The 18,980-nt window shown below is 58.4% G+C and overlaps 4 protein-coding genes across 5 annotated transcripts; 3 read left to right on the forward strand and 1 right to left on the reverse strand.

Moving 5' to 3' along the window:
- The first annotated feature begins 12 nt into the window (after positions 1-12).
- CATSPERZ (catsper channel auxiliary subunit zeta) lies at positions 13-3,457 on the forward strand. The gene is made up of 6 exons (XM_065882462.1): positions 13-33; positions 290-641; positions 1,516-1,595; positions 1,812-1,878; positions 2,602-2,702; positions 3,326-3,457. Exons 1-6 carry the CDS (start codon positions 13-15, stop codon positions 3,455-3,457), a joined length of 753 nt encoding a protein of 250 aa, XP_065738534.1.
- A 158-nt stretch (positions 3,458-3,615) lies between these two features.
- On the forward strand, positions 3,616-10,526 carry ESRRA (estrogen related receptor alpha). Its single transcript, XM_065883011.1, has 7 exons — positions 3,616-3,774; positions 5,229-5,565; positions 8,478-8,594; positions 8,755-8,883; positions 9,301-9,468; positions 9,567-9,836; positions 10,267-10,526. The coding sequence occupies exons 2-7, from the start codon at positions 5,241-5,243 to the stop codon at positions 10,524-10,526; spliced, it is 1,269 nt and encodes a 422-aa protein (XP_065739083.1). The 5' UTR covers positions 3,616-3,774; positions 5,229-5,240.
- A 780-nt stretch (positions 10,527-11,306) lies between these two features.
- TRMT112 (tRNA methyltransferase activator subunit 11-2) lies at positions 11,307-12,559 on the reverse strand. 2 transcript variants are annotated; one of them, XM_065882984.1, is made up of 4 exons: positions 12,113-12,559; positions 11,915-12,016; positions 11,677-11,766; positions 11,307-11,589 (listed from the first exon to the last, which is right to left on the reverse strand). In XM_065882984.1, exons 1-4 carry the CDS (start codon positions 12,188-12,190, stop codon positions 11,482-11,484), a joined length of 378 nt encoding a protein of 125 aa, XP_065739056.1. In that variant the 5' UTR covers positions 12,191-12,559; the 3' UTR covers positions 11,307-11,481. The 2 variants fall into 2 exon arrangements, with proteins under 2 accessions (XP_065739056.1, XP_065739057.1); XM_065882985.1 differs by having other exon boundaries at positions 11,482-11,589; positions 11,677-11,751; positions 12,113-12,190.
- A 289-nt stretch (positions 12,560-12,848) lies between these two features.
- Positions 12,849-15,707, forward strand: PRDX5 (peroxiredoxin 5). The gene is made up of 6 exons (XM_065881961.1): positions 12,849-13,097; positions 14,287-14,421; positions 14,923-15,054; positions 15,127-15,165; positions 15,284-15,345; positions 15,454-15,707. Exons 1-6 carry the CDS (start codon positions 12,912-12,914, stop codon positions 15,557-15,559), a joined length of 660 nt encoding a protein of 219 aa, XP_065738033.1. The 5' UTR covers positions 12,849-12,911; the 3' UTR covers positions 15,560-15,707.
- The last annotated feature ends 3,273 nt before the right edge of the window (positions 15,708-18,980 follow it).

The raw sequence follows: 18,980 nt of genomic DNA on the forward strand, positions 1-18,980 counted from the left end.
TGGGGCAGAGCCATGGAGGAAAAGCCTTTCAAAGTAAGAACTCTTCCTGGTCCTCCTCACCCTGTCAGCCCCCAGACTCATCCTAGGTCCACCCTGGGCCCCTCCCTGGCTATCCTCTCACTCAGCCCTGGCTCAGGGCAGCTCCCAACCATCACCCCCTCCCCATCCCCACCCCGGCAACTGAGTCTCGGCCCTGGATGGGCTCAGGATACCCCCCCCCCAGCCTGCTCTTCCTTTCCTCCCCAATTCCCCACGACCCTTGGCTTCCCTCGGTGTATGTGGCCTGCAGGCGTTGGCCAAGTCTTCGGGCCACCGTGGCTCAGGCAAGTCGAGCCCGCACGACATCCGGAATCTGTGGACTACGGCCACGCAGTCGCAGCCGAAGCTGAATGTAGCGCTGCCTACTGTCCGTGAGGACTCGGAACTGGAGGGCAGCAGCGTAGGCGGCAAGACTCGCTGGTCTTACAACCAGAAGGCTGGCCACGACTCGGACGGTGACTGGGAAGAATCGGATGACGGAGAGGACAAGGACAGCTTCAAGCCAGAGGAGCTGGACGAGCACGCCTTGATGGAGCTGGAGATGCGCCGCGGCAGCTCCCTGGGAGGCTCTTTAGAGGAGGACGATTCCAAGACCGACGACGGTCAGTGTGGCTTCAATGGGCTGTGGGCGCCCACAGGGCAGGGGAATGGCCAGGGCCTCAGTTTCTATTGCTGTAAAATGGGCGAAAACTGTGGGACCCAAGTTTCTAGGATTCCCTGGAAGGGGCGCCAACGCTAATCTTCCACGCTTTAAATCAACCAGACCTTCTAGGAACGCCCCCTACCGGGCAGGCGTCGTACAATGTCCTGGGGTCATAGAGACGAGCAGGAAAATGCGCAAAGGCAGCGCGGTAAGACCTGCGCTTTTAATGGAATCACCCGGAGAGTTGAAAGGAGGGAGTTAATGCCTTTTCTGTGGATTTGCGCTGCTTGAGGAGGTGCCTGTCTTTCATTCATTAAGTCATTGGTTACAATTTTTAAGTATTTACTTCCTACTTTGCGCTGTGCGCTGATTGGGACATGCCTCCCCTTTTTCCTCACCACCTCTGCTCTCCAGCCCTTCATCAGGGAATTGGAACATATAACAATATAACAACTGCCATTTGTTGAGCACTTGCTGTTGTGCCAGGCACTGGGCTTCCCTTGCATGATCGCCTTTAAACTTCACAACCTCCATATGGCGCCATTCTTATTATCCCATTGTACAGATGAAGAACTTGAGGGTCAGAAAGTCAGTCACTGGCCTTAAGTCTCACAAAGTGGGGCAGTCATAACTGGAACCTCGGAGGGTGGGACAACAAAGCCCAGGCTTTAAACCACTGTCCCATCCTGTTTCCCACTAAAGTGGCACCTGGAGCTGGTCTCTGAAGGCCCCCCGCCCCCACCCCGGCCAACATGCCTACCCATACATCCCCTCTGCTCCAGAGAAGTCTCAGCAGTCTGCAGATGACTGATCCCTTTTTTCTCTTCTCCCAGAAAAGTCTTCTTCAGTGTCATCGCTCAGTATCTCGAAGCACACACCCCATCGAGCCTACTGGGTGGAGCAGCAGAGCAGGGTTGGAGGCACCCAAGGAGACTGGGGAGTTTAGTGGGGGGGGTGGGGGATGGGCAAGTTGGGGGTTTCAGGGGTGAGACGGTGGGGGGGGCTTTGCAGGGTGGAGGGGCAGGCAGGTCGGTTGAGGGTCTTGAGCCTGGAGGGAGCAGGTGGGGCATTTCAGCTGTGGGCAGAGCTGGGGTCCCTTGTACATCTGAGTCTCTTGCTGCCTCTCCAGCTGCCCCTGCCCCTGACTGAACTCATGGAGAATGAAGCTCTGGAAATCCTCACCAAAGCCCTCCGGAGTGAGCCTCCCCACTCCCCATCCCCCCAGCTCCCACAAGAGACCTTGGGGGATTTGGCAGGGCTTCGGCCTGTGGGAGTGGGGTTTCAGGATGTGTCTGCCTTGTCAGATTCCCTTACCACCCACAAATATTCCAGAAGCCCCATTAAAAGTAAAAAGTTAGGAGACTGGGCACAGGGAGACCCAGTGGGGACAGCATGGGGTGACCGTCAAGGGCCTGGGCTCTAGCCTCAGTGCAGCCCCTCTCAACCTGATGTAGGTTTTCTAAGGCTATTTCTTCACTTGCACATTGGGGATGACAGCCTTTCTGTGGCCTTGGCCCCTCCCTGGTTGCTGTGAGGAGCCTTTGGACAGTGGATTATTTGAGTAAACTTCCTTTGATTTGCCCTGCTTAGTTTATGAATGTGGGGGTGGGGTGGGGAGGGCTAATGGCTGAGACTGGGTGGGCGAAGCGGTGTCCCAAAAGCTGTCTGCTCCCAGTGCCCTAATCCAGGCCGGCAACATCTTCTCTAAACTTGCCTTCCTCATCCATCCTCCACTCCAACACCCCCATCCTACTCTGAATCCCCCATCTGTTTGGAGCACAGGTCTATGACTTGACCATTCGAAACAAACAGGCAGGTCCCAGTACCCTGGAGATCCAAAGTTCCCCAAAGAACAAAGACCAGCTGCTGGGGGAGGCCATGCCCCTGCTCACTGCCCTGAGTTGGGTTCTGCCCTCCAGGTTACCGATCGGAGATCGGCCGGGACCACTTCCTGACCAAGCAGCTGCAGCGATACATCGAGGGGCTCAAGAGGCGCCGGAACAAGAGGCTGCAAGTCATGGTGATCTGAGAGCACCGCCTCGGGCTCGAGTGACCGCCCGACTCCAGCCCTGGTCCCAGATCCAAGCCCGACCCTGTCCATGTGGATTTTGAGCCTTAGAGAAATAAAAGAGTCTTCTGTACATGGTCCGTGAGTCAATGCGTGGCTGCCCGCGTGAGGCGGACGCACGTGGCCCCGCCTTTCCCTGTGACCTTCACTCGGTCACCGCAGTGACCTTGAGCGTTCTCGGTTCGGGCCCTATCGGCTCCGCCTTCCCGGGACTCGAAATCCAGGACTTCTTGCATGCATTAGGTCTGCTTCTCCCACTCCGGTTTCAGCAGCTTTGTGGTGATACTGGGTGAGAGGTCCAAGTGCCCCGATTGTGTTATCCTGGGGGAAGGCGGAAAAGGGAAAGGGACAGCACCTCCTATCTAATTTGGGCGTGCTAGGCTCCGCCCCTCATGCATATGCAGACACCTTACCCCCCCACCCCGTGCTGGTCCCGCCCTCTCATCTACATATGTATATCATCTCCCGGACCCTCAGAGGCGGCCGCTGAACTACCTCTCCCATTTCCCTTGCGCACAGCGCACCCCGCCTCCTTCTTTACGTAAGAACGCTCCTGGCCCCACCCCCTCCCGTAGCCTCTCCGCGTCTCCTCTGGCCACGCCCTCTCAGCGGCCGCATACGCAAGCAAGTACGCCGCTGCGGCTCGCCGGCGGCTGGGCGAGGCCTTCATGAAGGCCGGCCCGCTGGCTTCGCCGGTTCCGCCCTGACACGTCCCGGAGCGCAGGCGCTGCTCGGCCCACTTGCCTGATTAGCATAGGGCGCTGGGCCACGCCCCCTGCTTTGCATGCGCACGGCCAGCCCCGCCCCCGCTGTCAGCTGGAGGAAGCGGAGTAGGAAGCGGCCGCGATGTCCTTTTGTGTCCTACAAGCCGCCGGCGGCGCCGCCGAGTGAGGGGACACGGCGCGGCGGGGCGGCGCGGCCCGAGGAGGCGGCGGAGGAGGGGCCGCCCGCGGCCCCAGGCTCACCCCGGCGCTCCGGGCCGCTCGGCCCCCATGCCTGCCCGCCCGCCCTGCCGGGGCCCCAGGTCCGGGGGCGGAGGGGAGCGCCGCTGGACGGTGGGCGGGCGGTGCGCCGGGGCCATGTGCGAGCGGGGCAGGGAGGCGGGCGGGGGGCGGGCTCCAGGCTGGGTCCGGCCCGGGTCACGGTCGGGACCCGGTCGAAAGCCAGACAGGATCAGGGTCTGGGCGGGATATGGCGTCCAGGTCTTAGGGTGCCGGCCTGAGACCAGAGTCGGGCTTGGGCTTCGAATCTAGTCCCAGGGCAGGGTTCAGTCCGGCACCTGGAGCATGCCGAAGTCCCAGGGGAGGGCCGGGCTGGAAGATGGGAAGGGTTCTGTGTCGGGGAAGGGGCTTTGAAGACCACGTGGGGGCGCTCGAAGGGGCCTAGGGCCACCCTCTTCTCTGGGTCAAAGGTCATCGCACTGGCAGGGGAGAACTTCCTCCTCCTTGGCGCTCCCCCATTACTTCCTGATAACCTGATAGAGGTCCCCCGCGGGCGGAGGGGGAGGGGAGGCGCAGCAACTTTAGACAACTTCCCGTAGGTGTGCGCAGGTTGGGGGGGCGGGGCGCCCCGTGGTGGAGGACTCTGCGGCAGCAGGAGTGTAAGAGCGAATGTGCTGGAGGGGGTGCAAGGAGGTGGAGCCACGCCCGCTGGTGTGCCTGGGGCTGGAGGTGGCGATGTGTCAGGTGTGAGAGGCTCTGACTGTGTTTCCACGAGGGACTATGCCTGTGTGTGTGTGTGTGTGTGTGTGTGTGTGTGAGTGTGGGGGCGTGGGGAGAGTGTAAGAGTGTGTGAGCGAGAGTGTGATTATGAGCCTTGGGTGTGACTGTTATGGGGTGTGCACTTCAGGAGTGTGCGAAGGCAAACGGGAGCATGAGTGAGTGCCGGGGTTTGGGAACGGACATGTGTGAGCGTGAACCTGCCCAGGAGAGTGATTGTGAGCGTGTGTGTGCAGGTGAGGACACCTGAGGACCCAGGTGAGTGGGAGTGTGGGTGTAAACACGCGCACACATGTGGAGCACATCAACTACCCTTGGGTTTGTGTGTCTCAGTTTCTCTCTCGAATGGAGGATACCCAGGTGTGGGGGAGATCACTGAGCTCTCTAGCATCTGGAGAAAATTTGAGAGGTATCTCACTCCCGGCTGGGGATTCCAGACGGGGTTGAAGGTTGCTTGGGCACTTAGGTTACCCTATTCCTTGGCCTGGGTGGGAGTAGGGGGTTTCCAAGCCTCCTGCAGTTTCCCAAGTGGGAGACCGGCTGTCAGTTACTGGCTCTGGAGACTCTGTTTCCATGGCAACAGTCGCGGGCGGGGGTGGGGGCCTCTTCATGGGCAGCCTTCCTTGGACTCTGTCCCCCCCACCCTCTTGCTGAGCCTGGAAGCCTGGCCCCAGGCCTGGGGTTGGGCAACCAGGGTGACAGGGTGTCTCCATCCCCCATCCCAGGGCCTCCCTGTGACCTGACGGGTCTCTTCCCGCAGGTGACCAGCGCCATGTCCAGCCAGGTGGTGGGCATTGAGCCTCTCTACATCAAGGCAGAGCCAGCCAGTCCTGACAGCCCAAAGGGTTCCTCGGAGACTGAGACTGAGCCCCCTGTGGCCCTGGCCCCTGGCCCAGCTCCCACCCGCTGCCTCCCAGGCCACAAGGAGGAGGAGGATGGGGAGGGGGCTGGGCCTGGCGAGCAGGGTGGTGGGAAGCTGGTGCTCAGCTCCCTGCCCAAACGCCTCTGCCTGGTCTGTGGGGACGTGGCCTCCGGCTACCACTATGGTGTGGCATCCTGTGAGGCCTGCAAAGCCTTCTTCAAGAGGACCATCCAGGGTGAGCCCCCACCCCGCTCCTGTGCCCTTTGCCCTCTGGGCCTGGCGCTCCCCAGTTGGTGCACTGCTGGGTGGCAGTAGGCCCCCAGGCTGCCGTGGTACCACTTGGGGTTGGCAGCCTGGAGTTCCCAGGCCCTCCTACCTCCCAGGAACGTCCTTTCCCTTAAATGTTAAATAAAGCCACCAGGATGTGTTGATGGATTGGATGTGGGGTGTGAGAGTGGGACTCAAGATGCCTCCTAAGTTTCTGGGTACTCTAGGCCCAGCACCTTCCACAGCAGCTCTGAAAAATTCAAAGCAGCCTCTGCTTACTCCTAAACTTTACTCTTGCTTCCAGCAGCTGCTGGCCTCTCACCAGCGGAGAATATGCCCCCTTTTGTGTTGATTTCCCCGAAGCAGCACGAGCACAAGGCAGGTTTTTACGGGTAACTGAGTGGCTATGTCGTACTTCAGCACCTAACGTTAAAAAGACTATTAGGCATCCCTGCCAGTAGTACTCCCTGAATTTTTCTCACTCAGGAGAGCATATCAAAATACGAGTGAGCAAGATGGTGATGTAATAAGCGTTATTTGGGATGGGCCCATTACTTATATTTTTATATAAACCATCGGTTACTTGGGGGTTATAACATGTAGGCTTTTTGAGAACATTTCTTGAGTGCCAGGCACTGTGTCCTGTTACGTTTATGCTCTCAGTTACCCACACAGCAATCTCTAAGGTGCCAGCACTATTATAACTGAAGCCCAGAGAGGTTTTCAAAACTTTGTTCAGGTCCCACGGGTAGAAAAATGGCAGAAACAAGATATGAACTTGGGTCGATTGAGGTCCAGAGCTAAGCTCGTAAAGGCCAGACTGTTGCCTCTGCTTATTACTAATAACCGAACTTTGGACAGATGCCTCACGACTGATTGTGACATTCTAGCAAGTTTTGACTTGGCTGAGACCCGCTGGTCTAAAAGCTCCGTGCTCCCTTCTGGCCCTGAAGACCTGAGCCAACAGGTCCAGGTCCGGGTCCAGGTGTCTCCTACCCACCCTGGAATGCTTCGTTCTCTGTTGACAAATAGTTATCGAGCACTAGCCATAAATAGTGATCATTTATTGAGCATTTAGGTGCTGTGAGCCATGTTAAATGTCTTACCTTGATTTTCCCATTTAGTTCTCACAACTAACCTTCGTAAGAAGTAGTTTTTTTATAAAGTTTTATATTTATTTATTTATTTAATTTATTTATTTTTGGCTGCATTGGGTCTTCGTTGCTGCATCCGGACTTTCTCTAGTTTCGGCGAGTGGGGACTACTCTTCACTGCGGTGGCTTCTCTTGTTGCGAAGCACGGGCTCTAGGCGCGCAGGCTTCGGCGTTTGTGGCGTGTGAGCTCAGTAGTTGTGGCTCGCGGGCTCTAGAGCCCAGGCTCAGTATTTGTGGCGCACGGGCTTAGCTGCTCCGCTGCGTGTGGGATCTTCCTGGCCCAGGGCTTGAACCCGTGTCCCCTGCATTGGCAGGCGGATTCTTAACTACTGCACCACCGGGGAAGCCCAGAAGTAGTCTTTAATCATCCCAGTTTTACAGATGGGAAAACTGAGGGTTCGAGGGCTTAGGTGTGGGACTTGCCCAAGGTCACACCATTGGTAAGTGGCAGCCTCCAGGATCCTTGCTCTTCACAAACTTGTGCTCTGCTGTCCTGGCCAGTGTTCCAGGTGTGGGGGCATAGCTGGGACCAAGGCAGGATCGCTCCTGTCCTCAAGCAGTTTACACTCCAGCAGAGGGAGAGCCAGAGAAAACAGTGAAATGTACACAGCTGTTACAGTACAGCTGCGGTGAGCGCCGGAGGGCGAGGAGCAGGGTGTGTGCCAGGGAACCTGGCTGGGTCTGGGACTCTGGAGTGCCTCCCTGAAGAGGTGTCTTGAGCTGAAGAAGCCCAGGTAGGTTGTAGGAGAAAGCAGGCTGTGAGGAGAAACGCACCACTGGACCGCTAGGGGACTCCCTGTCTTAGGTTTAATAGGATGTCTCTGTGTTGACAGTAACCTAAGGAGGCAAAGACAGAGCAGGAGGGGAGGTGACAGTGACTCTGGTCAAGGGTAGAAACAGTTGCCAGGGGCAGAAGAGGGGCGCTTCTGGACATAGTAGGAGGTGAAGCCCACCAGGATCTGTCGGTGGGTTGGGTTTGGGGTGTGAGAGAGGAATTAAAAATGTCTCCTAGATTTCTGCTTGAGCAGCTGGACACATGTGGCTGCAGGCTTTGGACGGGTAGGTTGGGGGCTCCATCTAGAACGGCTTAAGTTTGTAGTGTCTTCCAGGCGCGCAGGAGGAGGCAGTGGGATACGTCTAGAGTTCAGGCTGGTCTAGGCCAGAGACGGAGATTTGAAAGCCCATGACTTGGTGAGATCACCATTTGAGTGAGTCAGTGGAGACAGGTCGGAGGGCCACCCTAGGGGTCTTCAATGGAAGGAGCGTGGGCCGATGCACAGAAACCACAAGGTGGCAATGAGGTGGGAGGAAAGCCGGGAGTGTGGTTTCCTAGAAGCAAAAGAAGAAAAGTGTTTCTAGGAGGGATCAATGGCATTAGATGCTCCATTGGGCCAAATGACATAAGGATGAGAATTGACCGCTTGATGTAGCAATGTGGAGGCCACTGTGGCCCTTGATGAGAGCAGCACAGCCCAGAAACGAGACTTGATAAGAAGCTTGGGCCAGGTGCAGCCCGACTCCTCTGGTCCCAGCCCCTCCCTTGCCCAGGCCAGGGCCCCTAGCCCAGTGGCCTTTCCCTTCAGTGCTCGGGCTTCCCTGCCCCATTCACAGCACTCCTGCTCTCCCCAGACCTGTGCTTACCTGGGGTGAGTCAGGGGACTCCTGTCCGCTGGGCCTCCTCCGGGCCCTGGGAGGCCGCCACTGGAGCCCTGCCTCTTCCTGGCAGGGAGCATCGAGTACAGCTGTCCAGCCTCCAACGAGTGCGAGATCACCAAGCGGAGACGCAAGGCCTGCCAGGCCTGTCGCTTCACCAAGTGCCTGCGGGTGGGCATGCTCAAGGAGGGTGAGCGCTGGCGGGGGCCTGGGCAAGGCGTGGGGGCTGGGTGCAGGGGGTTGGGCTGGGCAAGGCCTGGGAAGTTCCTGGCGGACTGGGCTGGGCAGGTGGGCTCTGGAGAGCAGGCCAGCCCCAGCCCCATGGACACAGCCCTGTCCTACAATTCAAGGGGTACGTCTGGACCGTGTCCGGGGTGGGCGACAGAAGTACAAGCGGCGGCCAGAGGTGGACCCGCTGCCCTTCCCAGGCCCCTTCCCTGCTGGACCTCTGGCAGTAGCTGGAGGCCCTCGGAAGACAGGTGAGAGCACAGTGGGGTCTTTGGGGGCTCTGGGGTTGGGGTGGAGCTCGGACATGGGAGACCTGCCTGACGTCATTCACCCGGGATAATAGTTATCTTGGGCACTGGGACCCAAATCTTCCCTTCATCTATTCATTTACTCATTTTCCCCAAGAAGTATTTACGAAAATATCCTTTTCTACGTCAGGCCTCGAGCAGTACAGCTGGGAGCAGGGAGTTTTCTGACACTCAGGACCTGTCCACAAACAGACGCTTTCCCTGGGAGATAGTGTAGCCCTTCCCAGAGAGAGGTGTCTGAGCCTGGCTGGCCAGTGGCTATTGAGGAAGGCCACAGGGGGACTGACTCTGGGAAGATGCTTGACCCTGAAATGCTGGCCAGGTGATGAATTTGAGTGCCACTTTCAACTATCACTGCAGCCCCGGTGAATGCACTGGTGTCCCACCTCCTGGTGGTTGAGCCTGAGAAGCTGTATGCCATGCCCGACCCAGCGGGCCCTGATGGACACCTCCCAGCTGTGGCTACCCTCTGTGACCTCTTTGACCGAGAGATCGTGGTCACCATCAGCTGGGCCAAGAGCATCCCAGGTAGAGGGCCCCGGCGATGTGGGGCTTCCCTGGGTAGGCGGGGCCCTGCCTGCTCCGGTGCGCTTGCTCAGCCAGCTCTGCCCGCTGCCGCCCTCCAGGTTTCTCGTCACTGTCGCTGTCTGACCAGATGTCAGTTCTGCAGAGCGTGTGGATGGAGGTGCTGGTGTTGGGTGTGGCCCAGCGCTCACTTCCACTGCAGGATGAGCTGGCCTTCGCTGAGGACCTGGTCCTGGATGAAGAGGGGGCTCGAGCAGCTGGCCTGGGGGAGCTGGGGGCTGCCCTGTTGCAGCTGGTGCGGCGACTGCAGGCCCTGCGGCTGGAACGCGAGGAATACGTTCTGCTGAAGGCCCTAGCCCTCGCCAATTCAGGTGAGTCTGGGGCAAGTACTGACAGGTCTCTTTGTAAGGCCCTCTGGTTTTTAACTCTGATGGTGGCACAGTCCCATTTTGCAGACAAGGAAAACTGTAGCTTAGGTGAAGAAAGAACAGTGACTTCCTGAAAGTCACAAAGCCGGGCAAGCACAGGTCCAGGAACTGCATGCAGGATTTTGAACCCTGGTGTCCATACTTTTGTGGAAAGGTGAACCATTTAGTGAGAGAAAAGGTGATGGGGACAGGAGGTGGCCATAGCCGAGGGAGAAGGGGCGGGCCTTGGCTGACGGGCAGGAGCAGTGGGTGGTGCTTCAGCAAATCCTTGTCTGGCTCCTGGTTGGGACCCCCCCAGCGGTGCCCAGGCAGATGTGGCTCTGCCCTTTCTGGAGACGGCCCACGTCAACAGCTCTCTCACCTTTCCTCGCAGACTCTGTGCACATTGAAGATGCTGAGGCTGTGGAGCAGCTTCGAGAAGCTCTACACGAGGCCCTGCTGGAGTATGAAGCCGGCCGGGCAGGCCCCGGAGGGGGTGCTGAGCGGAGGCGGGCAGGCAGGCTTCTGCTTACACTACCGCTCCTTCGCCAGACGGCGGGCAAAGTGCTGGCCCATTTCTATGGGGTGAAGCTGGAGGGCAAGGTGCCCATGCACAAGCTGTTCCTGGAGATGCTTGAGGCCATGATGGACTGAGGCGAGGGCTGGGCACAGGTGGGGGTGCTGGCAGGACCCGCCCAGCACGGGGTCAGCCCCAAGGGGGCAGAGCTGGGGTCTGGGCAGTGCCACAGCCTGCTGGCAGGGCCAGGGCAACACCATCAGCCGGAGCAGGCCCTATGCCCTCCCCTCCCCCACTCCCAGGGGGTGTCAGAAGCTGGGAACGTGCATGCCCAGGCTCTGGGCACAGTGCTGCCCCTCGCAAGCCATAACGTGCCCCCAGGGTGTAGGGGGCCTTGCGGAAGCCATAGGGGGCTGTAGGGGACGTACGTGTGTGTGTGTGTGTGTGTGTGTGTGTGTGTGTGTGTGTGTATGTGGGGTGGGGGGGGCAGAAGCCTGATCTCAGGGAGGGAAGGGAGTGGAGGCCACGGTCTCCCAGTGGGTGATGCTTTTGCTGCTGCTTAACCCGACTCCCTCTCCAGAACAGAGAGGGATTTGGAGAGCAAAGGCCCCTGCTCCCTTCGCTCCTTTCCTCATCATTTGCATTGGGCATTACTGCCCCCCCCCCCTTGAAGCAATAACTCCAAGCAGGCTCCAGCCCCTGGGCCCCTGGGGTGGCCAGGGCGCCCACATCAGCTCCCACCCAGCCTCCTCACGGGGTAGGGAGAGCACTGTCTCTATGCCCTGCAGAGCAATAACACTATATTTATTTTTGGGTTTGGCCAGGGAGGCGCAGGGACATGGGGCAAGCCAGGGCCCAGAGCCCTTGGCTGTACAGAGACTCTATTTTAATGTATATTTGCTGCAAAGAGAAACCGCTTTTGGTTTTGAACCTTTAATGAGAAAAAAAATATAATACCGAGCTCAAGAACACCGTGTGTTTGGTGTGTCACTGGACCAAGGGTTGGGGATACACAGGATAGAAGTAGCAAACAGGATATACGTAAACAAAGATACACACGCTCACAAAATGAAAAACGGGCCTGGCACGCTTTTAAGTCTCAGTTTCCTCATCGCTCAGCAGCATGTTGGGGATCCCACGGCTGATGGGGAACAGACGTCCCGACTCCGGGCATTGCAGGGTGCCCTCCAACACATCCACCTGCAGGAAGAGGGGAAGAGAGCTGAGCACTGACAGCCTCCAGGTGTGGGTGTATGGCCAGGAAGCAAGTAATGGGCTGGTTCTCACCTCCAGCAGAACGTGGTGCATCTTTCTCAGAAATCTCTCGTCATGCTCATATCCCTGTATCGGCTCTTTGGGCACCTCGACCAGATGCAACTGTGGGCAACAGGCCCAAATCATCTCTGGGTATCCCCGTCACTCGCCCTGAGGCCAGGCTCCCTGGCCTGGTGTAAAGGACTGCGGTGAGACCACCCCCCCCACCACCACCACCAAGGTGTGCAAGGGAGAAAACGAGGGTCCTCACGGTGTCCGCAGCCTCCAGAAGCGCCGCCCACTCCACTTTGGGTATCATACGAGCTACGAAGTCGGGGTTGAACTCCACAGGGCTGATGCGGACCTCGGTGGCCTGCGCGGTGGAGAGATTTAGTTAGGCAGGGACCAGACCTTGGTTCTCCTACCCCTGCCCCCAGGAGAGGGGCCCGAGATCTCCCCCGGCCGGTACCTGGAGGCGCAGGGGGAAGCCACGGGGCCCCACCCCCCGCACATGCGAACTCAGCAGGTTGTGGGTGAGCAGCTTCATCTCGACGAAACGCGCTCTCGCAAAGACGGAACCGGAAGGAGGGCGGATTCCCCTGGTGTCATTTCCGGGGCTGCTCCGCTCTATCCTATTGGACAGCTGGGAGGAGCGGAACCGGCGAACTTGCTAGAACTTCCCGTGCTAGCCGGAGCGGAGGTCGGATGGGATCAAACGCTGCTCCCGGAAGCGTTTTGGCAGGAGATTGCTACGGCGCAGGCCCAGTGGTTTCGGCTGAGACAAACCTCAAATTGCTACAAGTCGTGTACAACGCAAATATGTAAAACAGCTGCAATGCAGGGGCCTTCGTGGAAGGCAAAATAAATATGCTTTACTCCTACACAGGCGCCTGACACCATCGTTCCTCGCCCCTCGCTTCGGTTAAGGAACGGAAATACTGCCCCAGTCCGTAAATTATGCCAATCAAAACAGCAGCACCCTATGCTTGCATGCAAATAAGCTGCGCGGCAGCCGAAAGCCCCGCCCATTTGCAAGTGCGCAAGTGATCCAGTCCCTAATGCAGATGAGCCGAGCCGTGTCGAAGACTCCGCCTTGCGCGCGGCGCCCGCGCCTGCGCAGTGGAGGCGCCGCGCAGGGGGCCGGGGCGACCTACGCCCCGCCTTTTGCTCCGCCTTTCGCAGGATTGCGTGGTAGCACCTTTGTCCCGCCCAGCCTTCTACCTTAGCCGTGAGGCAGGGGCGGGGCAATTGTGGTTTCGAGACCCGGCATGCCGCTGGCGTGGCTGCGCATCCTGGGCAGTAGAGTGGGCTCGGCGGTCTCCCGGCCGGCCGTCGCTGAGTGTGCGGCAGTGGCAGCAGCGGGACCCGGAGGGTGCGTGAAAGGAGGCCTAGAGTGGACGCTTGGCGGGGTCCGAGATTTCAGAAGCGCTGCTGTAGCCATGGCCCCGATCAAGGTGACCGTTGGCCCAGCCAGGCCTGACCTCTTCGCGGCCCCCCCGCCCCCCGCCTATTTCCCCAAGCCCCTTCGTCCCGCTTGTCTGGGGGAGAGTCAACCTGTTTCTTACCCTCCGGACCCCTCCCCGCTGCCCTAGAGGCTCCTTCCGCCGTCTGTACCCCCCATCCCTTCATCAAGACCCTGTGGCTGCAACGTTGTTGCCAGTTTTAGGGGCCTCGTGCCCCATCTCCTGGGACAGTCAAGGCTTTTGAGCCTTCCCCTCGTCTCCCTTCCGCATCCACCTTGGGACACCAGTGTTGAGTCTTCACCATTTTCAGGAGATTGAGTACCATGGCTTCCCACCTTACGGAACCATCTCCTTTACCCTTTTCAATCCCCATATGTGCCCTCCTCCATACCTTCCCGCACCCATTGCACTCCTCTCGTGGCTAATTCCCACGCTTCTGAGTTTTTCACCCTTCTCATCTTCTGGAACCATCCCCAGCTCCTTGGGACTCCCCTTTGCCCCACAGTCTTCTGAGATCTCCCCCCTCCTTCTGCTTCATCCTACAACCACCTGCTGGGTTTCTCAGAGGCACTCCCCTCACCCCTTTTCTCTACCTTTTCTGGCCCCATGAAGCCCTCACACACTCCCAGGTAGACTGATCCCTCCCCCTTCAAGAGATTCCTTCTTTTATTCTCTACTCTCTGGATGTAGGAATCTGCACCCCACTCCCCAACTTTCCCACCTTCTGCTGCCTTCCCTTTTTCTCTTCTTGAGGGTGGGACACTCAGCCGTGGCCGGGATCCCCTCCCTCCGTGTTGTCAGGGCCTCCTCCCCACCTCCTCCTGCCCATCTACCCCAGTCCTTTCCTGTAACTCAGGTTGTTTACTCAACCTCTTGCGACACCTGGAGAGGCCTCTCCCCTTTTCTGTTGTCACCAACTGGCCCTTAAGAGGAATAGGGCCACCTTGAAACCTGGAGCATGTGGGGTAACCAGGTGGTTGCTGGGAAGGGACCTCTGGAAGCTCTGACAGGGTTGGACTTTCCCGCTGGGTGTCAACCCTGGCTCCACCGGACCAGGCAGGGCTACTTGGCCCTTTGTGCGCCATCCACCATCCGCACAAAGGGCCAAGGAGGCACCACCATCCGGGTGCCTCCTGCACACCACCCCCCACACTCCTTACCTTGGTGTCATTCCCTCTAGGTGGGAGATGCCATCCCATCGGTGGTGGTATTCGAAGGGAAGCCTGGGAACAAGGTGAACCTGGCAGAGCTGTTCAAGGGCAAGAAGGGGGTGCTCTTTGGAGTCCCTGGGGCCTTTACCCCTGGCTGTTCCAAGGTGAGGGCTGCCCTTCTGGGGCTCAGCAGTTGGGATCTTGTGTACATGTTTGTATTGTTCATTAGTCCTTTACATAGTCCTGGGGTAGCTTGTACCAAGAGGATGTAGATGATGTGGCAGTTAAAAAAACGTTATTGGGTTTTTAAAAAAATAAGTTGAGGCTGTGAACAGGTACCAGGAATGTAGGCGAAAAGGTGATGCAATGAAATCCAACACCTCTCATTGATCCTGCTGGGTGACAGGCACAGTGGAAGGGACTTGGGACTTGGGTAAATGAGACATAGTCCTGCCCATGGAAAGTTCATGGTCTTGACCAAGGAACACTTAAGTTTGGATCCGAGCTTCCTAGTGGCCAAGGCAAAAAGGAACTGGGGCTTACACAGTTCTCATTGTCTGATCAAAGCTGTTGAAGTAGGGAAGTGAGGAGGGCCTAGAGATGAAGGGTAGGCTGAGGAGCAGAGGCAATTGTCCATCTTCTGATTCTTTGTTTCCCCTCCCCAGACCCACCTGCCAGGGTACGTGGAGCAGGCTGGCACCCTGAAGGCCAAGGGGATCGAGGTGGTGGCATGTCTGAGCGTTAATGATGTCTTTGTGACTGAAGAGTGGGGACGAGCGCACAACACAGAAGGCAAGGTGAGGTGTGGGTCCTGCGGGGTATCAGGGGCCAAGCAGGAGATTTTTCTTGTGACCTTACTTTCTCCTTAGGTTCGGCTCCTGGCCGACCCCACTGGGGCCTTTGGAAAGGTGAGTGCACCCGGTCCCCCAGCCTCCATCTTGGAAGCAGGGACTTGGAGGGACATGGCCAGTGTGGGGACCAGCCAGGTCTGGGAGTTCCTGACCTTTCCTTTGCTTCTCCTTTCAGGAGACAGATTTGTTACTAGATGATTCACTGGTGTCCCTCTTTGGGAATCGACGGCTGAAGAGGTAAAAGCAGGAGGGTTTCCTGTGCGGTTCCCCTGCTACCCCGCCTGTCTCCATTCCCAGCCTCCAGGCCCAGGCTGTTGCAGCTGGCCCGGCCCTTCTTTCTGGCAGGTTCTCCATGGTGATAGAGGATGGCATCGTGAAGTCCCTGAACGTGGAGCCAGATGGCACGGGCCTCACCTGCAGTCTGGCCCCCAGCATCATCTCACAGCTCTGAGGCCTTGGTCCCAGGTGTACTCCTTCTGTTCTTGCCTATTTCACCTGCCCAGCCCTGGGCAGAGGGCCCCAGCCTAGCCTCAGCTGGGGCTACTCAGTTGGAACTTCGGCCAGATTTCTGTAATAAACACTTCTGGTTCATGTCTGTCTCCTTGATTTTGAATTCCTGCTTTTCTCAGGGCCAGGCCTCATTGACAGTCAAGCTGTGAGGGTAGTGGGCAGGTGCTGAAAGGGGGGACTAGTAGGGGACCCTGATTTAACTTAGGAGGTAGTCAGAGAAAGTCCCTTGAACGAGGTGTTATGAAGCCTCCATCTGCAAGCTGAGAAAGGGCCAGTGGTCTGAAGAGTGAGGGAAGGAGCAGTCGTGCAGGGGGAGCTCACCTGGGAAGGCCCTGGGCAGACCTGGGCTTGCCTAGGGCCCCGTGACCTTTTGCATCTGATACCTGGGTGATGGATGATCTCATTTTGACTGTAGACCTCAGGGTAGAAACTTTGTCCCAAGGCCCCCCCCCCCCCGACACCTGGGCCAAACCTCAGCCCCACCATCCTTTCAGATTCTGCTGAACCCCTTCTGGGAGCACCCACGTCCCAAGAAGGGCCCCTGGCCACGTGGGACCATCTGATGGGCAGAAGGAGCTCCATCAGTGGAGGCAGTGCCGGTTCAGTCTGGGGGCTTCCTGGGAGCAGAGTCTAGGTGAGCTGTAGAGGGGAGGAGATGCTCATGAGACCTGCCCAGCAGTGGGTGTACTGTGAGGGGCTGGGGGTCAGGGAGGCCAGCGGGGCTTGGGGCTGAGGTCCATGGCTGTCTGCAGGCCCTGCCCCCTTGGGCCTCTGCCTCTTGTCCCTGGGAAGCCCTGTGTCTGGCAGCAGACTGATTATTAGACACCTGCCGTGTTGAGGAGCTCACAGCCTACGGGAGGCAGGTACTCGAGTTAAACTACAAATCCTCGCCACGACCCTGTGGGATGTGAGCTCTTACTGCCCTGTGATGGCACAGAGAGGTTAGGTAGGTAGGCCTGGCTCACCCAGCCACTTCAGAGGAGTTTGGACTTGGCCCCTGGAAACTTTACTCACGTGTGGCACCGACCTGCCATGTGCCCTGTCAGCACCAGGCTCTGAGGGGCCCTCCCTGCCCTGCCCGGCCATCTGTGGAGGCTCAGGGCCGGTGCAGAGCTGCCTAGGGCAGGCTGAGAGGTCTCAGAGAAGGTCGAGGAAAGGCCTGTTGCAGGACACAGCCCTTGAGGCAGTGGGACCAGTGCTCCAGATGGAGGGAGCAATGTGACCGTAGGTATGGAGAGTGGAACAGCCCCAAGATGCTGCGGCGCTGGGGCAGCTGAATGAGAGGATGCCGGGAGGGCAGCCCTGTAGGCTGCTGACCTTTCACCCTGCGGGCCCCTCCGGCCAGTGAAGGATGCCTGCAGGGCAGCGACAGGTCAGATTCCTACCTGGGCTCCCGTGTGGATGTAGAGCTGGAGCAGGGCGAGCAGGGGAGAGGCCAGTGCGGGGCAGGACTGATGACCGAGTGATGTCCAGGAGATGGGTGCTGGGACGGGGGGACCTGTGGGTGTTGGAGGGAAGGGTGAGTCCAGGGGACCACTCGGCTGGAGGTCTAAGGGGTGGTGTCCATGTGGGTGGGCCCTCAGCAGGGGGCCAGCCTCCCTGCAGGGGTCCCAGGTGCTCAGCCTGCCTGAGATGGCCGGCCCACTGACCTTTGTCCCTTCGGTTCTCTCCCACAGTCTGTCACCCCTCAGGGGTCCTGGGCTGGGGTGGGGCGGGGGGCTGACCACCCCTCCAGCTTCCCAAGCCCTTGTAACCTGCCCCTGCCAAGCCCTGGGTCACAGTGCTGTCCTGGACTGGACGGCGGGAAGGCCCTTTCTTTCCCGGACACCATCTCTCAATCTTCGCGTCATACAAATGAGGAAACTGAGGCGTACGTAGTTTCCTCCGTGGTCACCTGTGCGCACACCAGTGAGTGGTTTGGAACCCCTGGGAGCCCCAGGTAGAGGGAGCATGAGAGTCAGCAGCCGGGCTCTCAAAGCCGGGTGTCTGCCGGTGTAGATGGCAGGTCAGGCGGGCCCCCTGTGGGCTGGCACCCTTATTCCTCTTCCCAGCAGGCCTTGTGCCACTCTGGCAGCTCCCCACTCTCAGGACAAGCCCGGTCTCCATGCATACCGCTCAGCTGCCTCTGTTCCTGCACTCCTGGCCTCACGTCTGGGCTGGCTGAAGTCCAGTGAGGCCTCTGAGAGGAAGTGTCCCCTCCAGGGTCCTGTTGCCACTGGCTGGGCCTTTAGGGCAGGATGAGGGGGCTTCCAGGGCCGGAGTGGCCCCTTCGGACAGCATGATGGGAGTTCGGTGTGGGTGGAGGTGGGCCTTTGGCCTCAGTGGCCCTGGATGCTGGCCGTGTGGCTCAGCTTTGGTGTGGTGGGTGTCCTGCGAGCTGCTCCAGGTGCTGGAGTGGCCAAGATCAACCGTCTCATGGTAAGAGCATCTGGCAGATCTCCACCTCCAGGGCGGACAGGTCAGATTTCAGGCCTATAGATAAGGGCAGGCCAGGCCACGGTGGCCTAGACCAGCAGGTTCTGGAGGCCTGGGGCTACACATGACAGAGCACTGTACGTGACCTGCCTGGGCTGTTGGTGGCCTAAAGGCCAACATTAGAATCAATCAACCAACCCTCAAACATTCACCCGACACATCTGCAAGTAAAACTCCCCGGCATGTCCTGACCTGCCCAAGGCCACAGCAACTTCTACCTAGAAGGTCAAGGATTTTGCTCAGTGTCAGCGATTCTGAGCCTTTTCTGGGTCAGAAATTCTTTTCAAGTATTGCTAAGAGCAATGCCCCTTTCCTTAGAAAATGCATGTTTGAATACGTGTGCACACACATGGACACCTACATGCTCTTTAAAAGTTTCAAGGAACTCCTAAAGTCCTACCAGAATTCCAGGTGAGCCCCGTCCCCGACCTGGGACGCATCATAGCAGAGGGGGGTTGTCAGGCTTCGGGCTCAGACCACCAGACTGTGAGTCCCAGCCTGCTACTAAGGAGCTGGGGACCTTGGGCAGGCTATTTGGTTTTCCTTGACCCCACTTCCCTCATCTTTAGAGTGAGAATAATCCAACTCACCTCATAGGGTCATTGTGGGGAATGCATGAGACAGTTTATGTAAAGCATTTGGCACAGGGCACTCAGTAAGTGCCCAATACACGGCTGGAATAAAAAAGAAAAAGAACCCCCGCTCTCCACCATGCAGCCTTCATGTTGGTAGGGAAAGAGCTAGGAGTTAGGAGAGAGGCCAAATCCCAGGGCTGTCCTTGATGATTCCCGTTCTGTGCCCCTCTGGGCCTCAGTTTCCACATCAGTATAATGGGGCTAGTGATTCTCTTACCGTCCAATGTCTCTAGGCTCCCAGGATCTCCTTAT

The sequence above is a fragment of the Phocoena phocoena genome, chromosome 8, assembly GCF_963924675.1.
Source record: "Phocoena phocoena chromosome 8, mPhoPho1.1, whole genome shotgun sequence".
Lineage (NCBI taxonomy): Eukaryota > Metazoa > Chordata > Mammalia > Artiodactyla > Phocoenidae > Phocoena > Phocoena phocoena.